General features: G+C 43.2%; 1 protein-coding gene across 4 annotated transcripts; it reads left to right on the top strand.

Moving 5' to 3' along the window:
- Window positions 1-158: 158 nt before the first annotated feature.
- Window positions 159-10,515, top strand: PNLDC1 (PARN like ribonuclease domain containing exonuclease 1). 4 transcript variants are annotated; one of them, XM_031612551.2, is made up of 19 exons: window positions 159-282; window positions 723-780; window positions 902-975; window positions 1,306-1,339; window positions 1,488-1,611; window positions 2,275-2,363; window positions 2,882-2,982; window positions 3,569-3,648; window positions 4,627-4,764; window positions 5,450-5,519; window positions 5,787-5,872; window positions 6,076-6,131; window positions 7,473-7,537; window positions 7,968-8,021; window positions 8,236-8,278; window positions 8,806-8,905; window positions 9,390-9,565; window positions 9,733-9,831; window positions 10,343-10,515. In XM_031612551.2, exons 1-19 carry the CDS (start codon window positions 207-209, stop codon window positions 10,413-10,415), a joined length of 1,596 nt encoding a protein of 531 aa, XP_031468411.2. In that variant the 5' UTR covers window positions 159-206; the 3' UTR covers window positions 10,416-10,515. The 4 variants fall into 4 exon arrangements, with proteins under 4 accessions (XP_031468411.2, XP_031468426.2, XP_031468418.2 ...); XM_031612566.2 differs by having other exon boundaries at window positions 7,470-7,537; XM_031612558.2 differs by having other exon boundaries at window positions 7,470-7,537; window positions 8,806-8,922.
- Window positions 10,516-13,631: the final 3,116 nt, after the last annotated feature.

Raw genomic sequence — 13,631 nt, 5'->3', positions numbered from 1 at the left:
AACCGAAAAATTTATGTTCCCCTAACCTTACTTCTAGTCCTCTTGCGTCCCATTGCGGCTGCATGCAGGCCAAGGAGCGCAGCTGCGCGGCCACCCGGCCTGCGTGCGCCTGCCCCGGCCCGGCAGCCGAGCGGGCGGGGCGGGGCGGGGCGGGGCGTGGCGTGGCGCTGCCTCACCTGCGCGAAGCGCGCTGCCCGGCGGCAGCCATGGACGTGGGGGCGGCGGACTTCGCGCGCTGCCTGCCCTGCCTGCGGGACCGCATCGGCCGCGCCGCCTTCCTGGGTGAGCGCTGCGCGCTCGGGTGCGGCGGTGGGCTCCGCTGTGTGACCGCTGCCGGCCGCGCCGCGTTCGGGCCTGCTCCTGGTCGGGGTGCTGCGCCTCTGAAACTTTACTCCTGCTGTGTGTAAATGAGGCGCTTCAGCGGCTGAGAGGCGCTTCAGCGGCTTGTTCTCCGTAAAGACGCCGTGGCAGACAGGAGGGCAGAGGATGCTGCTCTCATATATTGTGAACCGTATCAGTCCTGGCTCGCAGCAGCACCGTGCTCTGCTGCCGACTCCCCGTGCGGCAGCTGCCCTCATGCAGCCACGCTTTTGTGGCAGTCAGTCCTTTTTCTTTGGAGCTTGCTCTTCATGGATTTGAGCAGAGGTCCTTGCCCAGATGCTGGTGAAATGAATCTTCCTTTATCCAGTGTTTTTATTTGTTGTTTTGGAATTCTTTAACAGGCCTGGACATGGAGTTTACTGGCCTGCATTCAGCTTTCCCAGAAAGTAACCAGCCCAGGTAAGGCTGTTAGACTTCACATGCAGGAGAGAGCTGCTGTTCAGGCGTTGTGGAAGCGAACCTGAGCGCTGCAGCTCTTCTTACTCTCATCCCCTTCCCCACCCTGTTTATTGTCTATCAGCTTATTTGACTCCCCAGCTGAGCGGTACCAGAAGGTCAGGCGTAGCGTGCAGCGCTTCACCATCACGCAGCTGGGTGAGTGCCATGCTGGCAGGAAGCAGCCTTCCCTTGTCCCCTTCATCTCCAGCCTCCTGCTGAGCCCTGCAGACTGCTGTGTTTGTGTTCTGTGCACTGGGCCGTTGGTTTGCTTTGGTCGGTTGCATGATCTTCTCTGAGGTTTAATAGAATCAGCTTTTTAACACTGTAAATAACTTGTGGGCCGTGTACTTCTCACTGGTCTAAAGTTGTTAATGAATGAGAAAGGTGTGCTTCCTCAGGGTCATCGCATCACATTATTAATTGTCACAGCATTTGTAGATATCAGCCCAACATCACCATTTCAGTTAACGTTTCTCTCTCTTGCAGGGCTAGCAATATTCTTAGAAGAAAATTCAAACAAGTAGGTAAAAAGCGTCTTTTCCACATGGCCTCACAGTTACCTCTTGAAATGAAGGCAGCATGGTTGTACTGCTATGCAGAAGTCTCTTGGGAAGGGTTATGTAATTTCTTGTTGTTATCTTCTAGTGGAGCTTTCCTTTTCGTTGTAGGTATGTGGTGCATTCGTACAATTTCTTTCTCTTTCCCTCAACTTTGGGAGTTATGGATGCTGAACTCACCCTCTCCGCATCTAGCATTCAATTCTTGTCTCACTATGGCTTTGACTATAATAAGGTAGGTAGTCTGTGTGCTAGGAATCTAGAACAGAGGAAGTCTGTGCAATTACAGGAGAATTTAGTATTAATGTCCACATGCTCGGGGTAAAAAGCTGTTTGCTAACACATGAATACATTGTGTGGTTTATTATCAATGGGGAGAAGGAACAGTGGTTTTCTGAAGTGCCTTCGAGTCAGTAACCACGTCTTTGTCAGCCTAAGGCACATTTCCCCATCTCTGAAGAGCAAGAGGCATCTCTAGTGAGCATACAAGTCAGTAAAGAGACTCCAGTGGGTGTCTTTTTTAGCAATAAAGGTGGGAAGCTCTCAGTGTACCTGCATCTTTTCTACTGCCAGATTTCCCATGAAACTAAGGCTATTTTGTTACATAAGAGCACTGTTCAGCAATTCTAAGCAGGTAGCATGGTGTGATTTTTATCTTGACACATGAATTATCTCCTTAAAGGAAAGGTGAAAGCACAGCAAAAACATGTGTCTTCCATTATGTAAACTTGTATCTTGAATTACTATCAGTTGGTGTTTTCAAAGAGGCTGTTTTTAAAACGAGACACACCCTCATCTCTCTAATACATGCCAGGTTTGAACCTGGCCATGCTGTTCTCTTATCTGGTGCAAGAAAGTCCAGGGGAGAATAATCAGCCTGGCATTTTTTCTCCCTCAGTTCCTGAAAGATGGAATCCCGTACATGAATGAGTTACAGGAGAAGATCCTTAGCCAGCGTCTCTTAGAGGGTAGTTGGAAAGTCTGTAGGTGAGTGTTATTCAGAGAGATGGCTCCCATAATGTCATTGCTGACAGCTATCTTTTCTCAAATCATGTTTTGTAAAATAAGTAAAACCTGTTGATCTGAATGCCTTGCTGCCAACTTTTTCACATGCTGTGGTTTGTCCTGAGAAGGACTGAGATTACAGAATGGCTGAGGCTAGCAGGGACCTCTGGAAATAATCTGCTCCAACCCCTGCTCAGGCAGGGACACCAAGAGCTACTTGCTCAGGACCATGTCCAGGTGACTTTTGAAGATCTCCAAAGAAGGAGGGAGAGCTTGAAAAACCTTACACAGCCTCTGTGGCAACCTATTCCAGTGTTTCTTCACTTGCACAGTCAAGAAGTGCTTCCTGATACTTAGGTGGAAAAGATCATAGGATACAAAATGGATTTGGCTGGATAATTGGGAAATTCTGCATTCCCACAGCAGGGTGTGAGTCTCCACCTATGGAAACAGACAAAACAATTTCCCCCACTCCTTCTTCATCCCTGATCCTGCTCTAGTGCTCTGAACATGAACGTGGTGAAGAAGGCTATTGATGAAGTGACTTGTTGGATAGCAGCAGCCAAGGAAGGGGACACAATGATTCTGCAGGATCTGAGTGGTATGAAGCAGGGTGCCTTCCTGTGGGCTCTGAGTGGCTTCGTCAGCTCTGAACATCTGGGGCTGCTTGTTGTTTCCTCTCTCTATCTATAATGTCTCCATTCTTGTCTGAGCTCTGCTTTTCTGTGTTGTTGTGGCATTGGGTTTTCGTGTGGCAGAGATGGATGTCTGGGTGCTTGGATCAGAAGAGCTTGCTTTGCAGTCAGTGGTTTCCATTGTTTGCTTCAGAGTCGCAGCTAGAGAATTCATAGTTGCTCTGAAACAGGAAAGCTTTGGATTTGTCTGCAGTAGGCTTGTTTTTTTTTCCAGAGCTCTCATGACTGCCTTTCTCTCTCCACTCATTTTCAGTTGGTCTTTTCCTTTACTCTGTGTTCTCCCAAAAGCTTATTTGACTGAAATTCCCCATGTGACTTTTTTTTTTTGCTGTCACCACGTGTGCAGGAATGTATTAAGATCGTATCATTCAGGACTGTATTTTGTACCCTGGAGCAGAACCATCTGGTTAGTTCTTCTGTCTAGAAAAAAATGTTTTGCTAAACAGAATTATTTGCACCTCTAAAGTTTTTACTACTTCATTTCTGTCTTAGATTCTCAGATGCTTGACGTTCAACTGGTTCTGCGACAAGCTCTCCCAAACATTTGGACACAGCCTCTCGGAGACAATGAGGTGAGCTGTAAGAGAGTTTCTACCTAGGTAGGTAGGACTGACATTCCCTCAGAGAGAGATTCTAAAATGTTGCCTTTTAACAATGAGTCCAAGACGAGAGGATGGTGACAAAGGGAAGTGTCAATTCTGAATCCCTTTTCTTGGGATCTCACAAAATTGAATAACTTTGATTTCTGTTTCCCCTGTAACCACACAATACCTTGAGTGAGAAATACTTGTCCTTGGGGCACTTCTGCAGAAACTCTCCTGCTGCCTTTGAAAAATCTCTCCTTTAATACCTTTGCATGAAATAGCAGTTTTCAGCCTTTTGTGTTTTATCTTTGCCATTTTTTGCTGTATAGCTGCTTTGAAGACTTTCACTTTTATGTATCTTGCTGTAGTGGGATGTGCCTATCTCTACACCGGTATTTTCCATTTGATGCAGTATTTTCTGAATTAAACCAATGGCTGCAGACATTTTAGAACATGGCACAATAGTGGTAACAGTCAGTTGCTTAGAAATGGACTATGGTGGGTTTTTTTTGTTGTTGTTCTTATGTTTTTTTCTTTGCTTTAGTTGTTTTGGCTTGGTAGCCATTGTTAGCAGAGTGACAGGCTTACCCAGCCTGCTCACCTGAAGCACAGCCTTTGAAGATTCAGTTTGTGCAATGCTTTTTTTTGTTTTTCAGTTCGATAAACTTATAGTATTGGCATGAAGTTAATTATGTTTATTTGTGGTCCAAACTATCTGTGATAGGAGCCATCCTCTTAAAAAGAAAAGCATTAATAAGGCACCATTAGAAGAGGTCTGGTATTACTGGAGCACTGACCTCAAAAGGGAAGAGAAGTGAGCCTGGCTGTTCTGGGTCTCAGTGATGCGCGTTCTCTCATCTTTTTTATTCCATTTTTCATAGCCTAGAAGTGGATCTTGAGTCCTCAGCATTCAGTACACACAGGTAACATGGGAGGCTGATATCCGCTGTTTTTTTTTTTTTTCAGTTAATGGTGAAAAAAGTGACTCCGCAGCATCGTCGCCTTCTGGAAAGCTCTTCTCATGACTCCTGTCAGAAAGAGCTCATTCTCACATCTGCCCGGGGCTTTACCAACCTTTTCCAGATAATTGTTAAAGCTAAAAAGGTAAAACGACCTATCGCTACTCATTTATTTTTTTTTTAATCCTTTATTTAACTTGCTGCTCTGGATGTAAAAGCGTGATAAAAGATAAAGTAGCTTGTATTATATGATTCAGCTCATTCAGTGTGATCATCCCTTTCAGTTGTCAGTTGTCTACTTGAGTAAATGCAAGAGTCTGCAATGCTGAATCCTTGTTACAGCATGAATCACTATTTAAGAAAGCAGATTTTTGCCTTTTGAACAAGTTAAGATTTCTAGCATGTGACGGACCTGTTTCTTGGACCACTCAGACCTTTGTTGTGATTACAGATGACAATTCTTGGGTTCTGTATCCAGACTATTGAACAAATTTCATCTTCAGAGGGCTTTATGGGGGATAAGGAGGTGATGTCCTTCCCCTTCTGAATAGGACTATAAATCTGATCACTACCACTGCTCAGCTGAATGGGAATGTACCCCATAGTTCCTTCAATCCACTCAAAATAGAGTACTACTGAAAAATACCCTCTTCAGGGAACCCGCAAGTCTGATTTCCTGAAAATACTAGTCTTGGTATAACTCATGCAACCTGAATTACTTTTGGGAGGAAAGGATTACAGCTGCTGAGCAGGCCTGAGGTTGGTTACGTCTGAGTCCTTCTGCAAAACTGTGCTTCAACAGGCTGTTGTTCTGTTTCTTCTTCCAATAGCCTCTGGTGGGACACAACATGCTGATGGACCTCTGTCATCTCCATGACAAGTTCTACAACCCTCTGCCAGGTAATGCTATGCATATCTGCTGTCCCCAAGATCTGTACCTCCAGCAGCTGCCCTTGCAGCAGGGACGAGAGGGTGAGAGACAGTGGCACTTTACCATCCCAGCCACCACAAAGCTGAGCAAGCAACAGTGCTGGTCACCTATCTCTTCTGTGCCCTGCTGGAACAGGGCATCATTTCTCTGACTACACTTCCTTTTCTTAATTGTTTGGAATACCATTGGCTTCTCCTCATTTTTGTAATGTCTTTATTTATGTGCTTTGCTTTCAGAAAGCTATGAGGAATTTAAAAAGAATATTCACCACCTGTTTCCTGTCCTCATAGATACCAAGACTGTAACAAAATCCGTCTGGAAGGTGAGATGGAAAGATCTTTCTATGCAGACTTAGATCTCTTTCATCCAGTAAAGAAGATACCTTTCCTGAACATGTGATGGTCACAGAGCTGTGACCAGTTCTTAGTGTTGCCTTGAAATGGTCTGATTTCAGATCCCATTTAATGAGGCAGCAGGATCAGTGAATGAACTCATGTGGTTTTCTAACCTAGATTTGTTTTACAGAACTACCAGTTTCCTCGAGTATCTAATCTACTGGAGGTGTATGAGGTTTTGTGCAGGTCAGTTATGGGCTATAAAGCTTCTGTAGTCCCTTTGTTTTTGTAGGAAAAATATTTTGTTCATGATTTTCCTCCTCCCAAAAGTTTTCAAGCTTGTTTCTTGTTTACCTAAATTTAAGAGGAAAAGTTTTGCTCGTATTTGTTATAAAGTAATTGTGAAATAATTTATTTTTTTTTTTAAGTCAATTTTCATCTGGCACAATGGGACTGGAGTCCATGAGATGTATTGCAGTTTCTACTGTGTAACTGCAGAGTATCAGGGTGGTGGGCATGGAACAGGCTGTCCAGGGCAGTGGGCACAGCCCAAGTGGTGGAGTTTCAAGGAGCTGTTGGACACAGCTCTCAGACAGAGGATTTGAATTCTGTGTGGTTCTGTGTGGAGCCAGGGGTTGGACTCAATGTTCCTTGTGGGCTCCTCCTAACTCGAGATACTCTATGCTTCTAGTTACGTGGTTGTAGAGATGCCTGTATTCCAGAATACCAAGCAGGACTTTGTAGCTTTATAATAGCTTTCCATCTTTATGTAATTGGTCTTAAGGTTTGCTTGCAAATAGCCTTATACACAGCTGCACAGCTGGATGTTGCTTGTGGCATGTGATGAAATGAGTGAATTTAAGTTCTCAGTGAAAACACTGAGTTCAAATACCCGCTCTCAGGAAAAAGCTTCTCTTAGCTGAAAGCAGTAACTAAGTGCAATAATCTAGTGGAGCATTAGTAGATGCTGTATTTCATCAGCTTAGCCATGGTGTGTTAATCTTTTTTATACTTAATCTTTTTACACTTAATCTTTTTTACACTTGTTCTGTGGATAAATTGCTTGTGTATGTTGTAAATACTTGGTAGGAAAGCAAAATTTCCCTTCTTAACCATCACCCTCACTCCCAAAAATCAGACACAAAATTAGAGCTTATGAAAAAAGTATTATTCTGTGGTGGGTGTTGTTATTAGCTGTTTTTAGCTGTTTTAGACTGCAGGTTCTCAGAAGTCCTTTGTTTTTTGTTCTTTTATTTCAGCCATTCTGTGGGTATCAATTTAATCTGGTCCATTGGTTTTCAGTTTAATTCACTTTTTTGTGTGCAGTTAGAACAAATATGCTTCTTTGCAGATTTTAATGGAAGAAGAGACTGAAGTAGTATTTAGGAGTTAGTTTTCAGAAAAACTGGGAGATTACGTTCAGCAAAGTACCTCACCCTTCTCATGGCTAGTTTAAAAGTTCCTTCTAAAATGTTCAGTAGCGTGTTCTAAAATGGAGCCACAGTTTACTAGAGAACAGGCATGTAACTTTGTCTCTAACATACCGAGGAAGGACAAAAATCTTACGTGTCCATTTGTCTTCAGCAGCGACCTAAATCCCATGGATCCATCGTGTCCAGTGATTGCTCTTGCAAGTGACTCTGTGCGATACGGTACAGTTTTTAAGCACACCTTCCATGTTGGGGTTTTTTTTTACTCTGTGGATGTCCACAGGCACAGCATCAGTGAATGTGACTAGGACTGCTGACTTTACATTGAGCTGCTGATACGCAGTTCCCATCGGTAGCATTAAACACAATTTGGTTTAGGTCTTCATGAAAGTTAATTTTGTTCTTTATGTTCATCTCACTAAGCTCTTCAGACATTAGTATAAGTGCTGCCTTTTTGTTGGGGTCAATTTAAAATGCCCGGTAGAATCATAGATGCACCATAGGGTGTAAGGGCTTTAAGAGGAGGGAACAGCTGAGCAATGGGGGAATAAACAGCAGAATGGATCTTACAGACATTAAGGTTCTGTGGCCAAGCAATTTCCACAGTGTGCTAGAGGTGTTTGTTTCTTTTTGATTTTGTTGGATGCTTCAGCTGAGAAGAAGGCTCCTCACGAGGCAGCGTATGATGCATTTGTCTGTGGTTCAGGTAAAATGCTTCTTCAACACTTCTTGTTCGAATGTGACAATTCCTTCCCCACTCTGTGGCTCTGTTGTTTATTTAATGGTAAGAAGCATTTGTTTATATAACATTGCCCTTAGTAACTTAACACTTCAGTGATTTTTGTACTTTCTAAAGTGATTTCCATTAGTTGTGTTTCTACAGTTTTGTTCTAATGCCACCTCGTTGTTCCTCTTTCTAGTTCTTCTGAAGTCAGCTCATTTGCTGTTGTGCGGATTGACAGAGTGAGTGGAACTTAAGGGTTTATTAAGAATTGTTACATAGATGGATCTTATGGAGTACAAGTCATGAGTTGGTCCTGGCTGATGTTTTGTAGTCAGGCCTTCCTTTTGGATAAAAGAGAGCGTTATTGAAAATGTCACTGTTCTAATTAGATTGTTATCTTATAAATCTGAAAGTAGTAGCTTTATGTCAAAGCTGACATTTAGAAAAATGAAATTGGGGGCCATGAAATTGCTCAGAGGTTGGGAAATGGCGCAGTGAATCCTTTATCCTTGGATCAGCTCTCTCAGGGTCAGTTCACTTGGTTAAGGGTCAATTCATTTTCCATTAGTTTCCACTTCTGAAATCTGTGCTATTTGGTGATTTCAGTTAAGCTACTGTTCAAATTCCCTCTGCTTGCAGCTTTTTGGCTTCTGTAGATGATGCTAAGGTTTGAAATACCCATCTTCTCACTAATTTAGGACTCTGTGCTTCAGAGAGTGCATTGCTGGAGAAACAAAACATTGTTCCATTTTGTTTTCTGATGTAGCGATGCAGCGAAGGCCAATTCTTCTTTCTCTCAGTATCTCACCATGTTAGCCGAGTATTTGAACAAGGTGAATTTCATCCGAGGTGGCGTCTCAAGCATTGTGCGTATGAATTGCAGGTCTGTAACCAGGTGGTGGGATATGTAGGTCCCTAGCTCAGCTAATGCATTCATTAGAGCAGAACAATCCACCCTTGCCTGGGCCCACCTTGGCAGAAGCTGTCTCTGTGCAGGTGGCACAAATGACCTTTCAAAATGTCACTGGGTTCAAGTTCTGCCTTATGGAATTTGTTAATCTTGTTATGCTGTAAGATGGCATTAGTCCCTTTATGCTGTGCTGACTTGCTGTGCTCTGGCAGAGAGCTTGCTGTTTCTCTGTTTTATTTTTCTACACGATAATTGTGAGTTTGCTTTTATGATTCACATTTAGAAAAAATCCTAGGGCAGAAGAAACATAACCTCACGCCGTCAGCTGCATTGTACAGAGGACTGTCTTATTTTTGTGTTGCATTTTGCATGTTTTCTGTTAGTGGCATTTTTGCAGTGTTGCTGGATGCAGATATGTCTCAGTATTGCACATTTTCCAGAATTTTTCTGGGGAAGATGATTCCTGCTGGTACCCCCCTCCCTTGGTTGTCTGTGTTCGAGGTTGGCCACGGCTGGATGAAAGGCAGATCTACCAGGAGTTACAGCCTCTTTGTCGCTTTGATATTAGAAGGCTTTCAGAGAACCAATTCATTTTGCTCTCCAATAGATTTAAGCAGTAAGTAATCAGAAAATCCTAACTTTCTGTACCTTAATCCTCTCACCCAAGTTCTCTCCCACTCTCTCCTGTATCACTCTATTTACACAGAGAGATTCCTGCCCTGATGTGTGAGATTTCATAAGCAGCCTGGAAGTCATGGTTAATGACATCTCTTCTCCTTACAGTGTCATTCGTGTTCTGCACGATTACAAAGATCACCCTAAGCTGCAGATCTCTGTCTACCGCCGCTGGAGGCACTCTCCGCATGTGAACTGCCTGTTAAAGTGAGTTACGGAAATCACATGAATGGGGAGGAGGGGGGAAAGGCCTTTCTTTCAGTGCTTCGGCCCTGTCACAGGAGCAGTGTGCTGCTCTCTGGCCGTGTCCCAGAGAACAGGGGATTCAGAAGCAGGCTCCTGTGCTGACTGTGGGTTGGTGCTTGTGAGCTTTCACTCCTGGGCAACAGGAGTGATCTTGATCTTTATTAACTAGGGAAGGTTTTCCCATGGATAGCACAAAACTATGTGCCATGGTAACGGAGGATGACCTCGATAAGCTGCAATGCCTGCTCTGAGCCTGGGAGGAGGAGGCAGAGTCTCCAGGTGTGGGATGGCTGTGTTTCTCTCTACAGAAGAGTTGAAAACTCAGTAGTAGGAGAGAATTATAGATTCAAAGTATGTCTCTCTGGAAAGGCAGTGACAGCAGTGCTTGTCAGTGGTGCATTTATGGCTTGACACAGTCTGGAAAAGAGAACAAGAACAAAATTAACAGTATTTTATCATTCTTCCCCTTTAGAGTCTCTGGTATTGTGGCACTTTGGTCTCTGTTGGCCTTTGTGCTTGGAGGATCTCCTTCCTGTTCACCATAAATGACTCTCTCAGATGAGCTCTGAGGAACAGATCTTTTTTTTTTTTTTTTTTTTTAATGTTTGTTTTCTTGTTTCATTTTCATTACATTCAATAAAGTATGAGCAAAAAGAATAGTGTTTGTAATTGCCTTCTTGGAAGTGTTTTTGAAGAGGATGTATTGGGTCCAGCTTGTGTTCCTTTGTAATCTGTTCAAAGCACAGAGGTGCAGATTGTTCTTTTTTGACTGATTTACTTTGATTTTCTATTGGTGCTTTGCAGCTATTCATAAGCCAGTTTGTTCTCAGTGCTTGCTCTGCTGCATAGAACACATTTGTGCTGAAGTTCTGGAAGTTATGAAATGAACGAGACTATTTTTAACGGCAGTTGTAAAGCGGGGGAAATGTCACTGTTTACCAATTGGAAATGGGCAGAAACCACTCTGGAGGCTCATTGAAGTATTATGGAGAATATAAAATGACTTGCAGCGCTGTGAGTGTTGTGTATTTCAGTGATAGAGCTGAAGATAATCACAGCTAAAGGGAATTTATTGACTTCCAATCTGTAGAATATACACAGGTCAGGTGAGTTGGCATCGATTTCCATTTGCTTCTAGTGCTCAGCATGTGAGCACTCCTTTATCCAAAGATACCACAAGGTGTGCATTGTTGATCAGTTTCTCTGATACAGCTGCTGTATTTGTCAGTCCAGGGACTGCAAGCTTAAGAACTTTTTTTTAAAAAAAAAAAACAATTTTCCTTCTTAAAAACAACCTGCTGTCCAAATAACAGTCTTTAGATTTCATCACTCAGCACCTAATTTAACAGTGCCTGTAGTCAAATAATATTTAGAATCTGCATTTAGTTTACTCTAAAATGCTTGCTGTGGAGGGCCTTACAGCAGTGACAGGATTGCAGTGTGCTTGGCACTCTGCTGCTAATGGTTAGCTGCTCTGCTGATGTGCTGGAAAAAGGGCACTGTATCTTCAGATGTGGTTCCTGAGCTCAGCACAGTGTGTGGTTTGCAGCTCTCATTTCATAAGATAGCTCCCAGCCAGGCAAGTAACTGATCTGACTTTTTTTTTAACCCCCACAATAATGGGGTTTTCTGTCACAGTGTTCCTTTAAATAACAGCAAAAGTATCTCCCTGTTTATTCTGTCATTCTTCTTGTCTTTTAGCATCACTAGAGATCCCCTTGTATTAAGAAAAGCACAGGCTCTGAACTGTGTAGTTTGGGAAAGTTCTCACTTTCAGCTAGCTACTTAAATGTGGGGGAGATAAAGCCTCTTGTTTTTCATCTTTACAGTCTAGGGAGTGTGAGATTATAGAAGCCATTACGTCTGAGGAGCACTGCAGTTTTTAAGAGAGCATGCACTTTGATTTAAGTAACAAAGAAATCGATTGTGCTGTCTTTAAATTTGGCTTCCTTTCTCCCATTTCCTTTTCCAAATGACACATAGACAAACAGCAAATCAGCTCTTAGCACTACTGATTTCTCTCTCGGTTCATCCTCTACAGAAACAAGCTTCAATTCTGAGTAAAGCAGAGATCCTCTCACCCCTTTTTGAGAAAGAGCCCTTAGGTCTGATAGTGCTTTCCCCTCCTCCAAGACACAGACATGCCTCCTGAAGTAAAATATTGTAGCAAATCAAGGCTTGGCTTTCCTGCATTAGAGTTGGGAGAACTTAAAACACTGTAGATCCTACTATGTATCAGTTAAATTTGTGTTCAGTTTTTATACATAAACAAGAAATGTGAGCAGGTTGAATGTATTCTGATCTCCCATGGGGGAGGACTTTCAGAAACAACTTGCCAGACTGTAATAACCCAGGGTCACTCGCTCAGAGCCTTTTGAAGATATCAGTCAGATGTACTAGCAGTCAATTCCCATGAAACGGTTTAGCTGGGGGCCAGACTGACAAATCAGAGCAGCAAATTTTAGCTGTGGGAACTGATTTTCAATTTTTTCTGAGTAGCTCTAGATCAATCTCCCTTAATGTGCCAACATGGCCATTCTGACCTCAGCTGTCGCTTTTTCTCCAGGCCAGGAAATTGTTACTAACCGAAGTTAAAAGTATTGGAAGTAGTTCTTGTGGTGCACATTCCTACATGCCTTCTACGAGGAGTGGGGACACTTCTCCTTGTGAAACCAATTTGAGGTGATGCAACCTGCCATGTCACTCCAGCACTCAAGAGGTACACCTCAAAGTTGCTGAGTGGCTCTGAGGGCTCAGAAATCAAACCTGCTGCCTCCTGAAGTCAGGGCTGAAACCACAGCAAAGTCCCTAATAGAAGTTATTGCAAACCTCAGCACCATTAGGAGGTTTTATTTCAGCTTGTAAGTCTGGAAAGAATAATTCCAACAGTCAGTGAAACAACTGTAAAGATCTCTGATAAATATCTAACCCTGCAAATAGAGCATTTCAGGTCAGAATTTGTCTGTTTCTAAGAACAATTTGATTTTTGATACGCTTCCTTTTTGTCAAATGTTCATGATTAGGTACCTTTTATTTTCTGAGTTAATGTCTCTGTTCCACTGGGTATCCTCTCAGGGCATCTCCTGCTGCCAAACTCCCAGAGTGGGAGTCTGGCAGCAGAGAGCTCAGTATTCTCACATTAAAAGAAATACCATCAGGTCTCCCCAGAGCCTTCTCTTCTCAGGCTGAAGAGCCCCAGAAGAGATGGAGAGGAGAGGAGATGTTCCATTCCTTGGATCATTTTTGTGGCCCTCCTCTTGATGTTCTCCAACAGGTCCACACCTTTCCTGTACTGAGAACTCCACATCTGGATGCAGTACTCCAGGTGAGGTCTCTCCAATGCAGAGCAATGGGCAGGATCACCTTCCTCAACCTGCTGGCCACACTTCTTTTGATACAGCCCAGGGTATGGTTGGCTTTCTGGCTGTGAGAGCACATTGCTGGTTCGTGGCCATCCACCAGTACCCCCAGTTCCTTTTCAGCAGGGCTGTGCTCCATACTTGCATCCCCTTGATTGTACTGATAGCAGGGCTTGTGAAAAAAAGAGCCCAACTCCCAAATAGTCTTCAGTTATGCAAAAAAGAAAACAATCTATTGTGCCATAAATGGAAGAAGCAAACTCGTAGCTTGTGGCTTCAAAACAACTCCGAATAGTAATATCACTGACACCCTTAAGGTTCATCTGACTTTCTAAGCATTGAAATCAGTGGAAGAATCATTAGTAACCCCTCACTCTGTACTTGGAACTAATGCAGAATATC

The sequence above is a fragment of the Phasianus colchicus genome, chromosome 2 (genome assembly GCF_987193195.1).
Source record: "Phasianus colchicus chromosome 2, bPhaCol1.hap1.1, whole genome shotgun sequence".
Taxonomy (NCBI): Eukaryota; Metazoa; Chordata; class Aves; order Galliformes; family Phasianidae; genus Phasianus; species Phasianus colchicus.
This window is presented reverse-complemented; position numbering and strand designations above follow the sequence as displayed.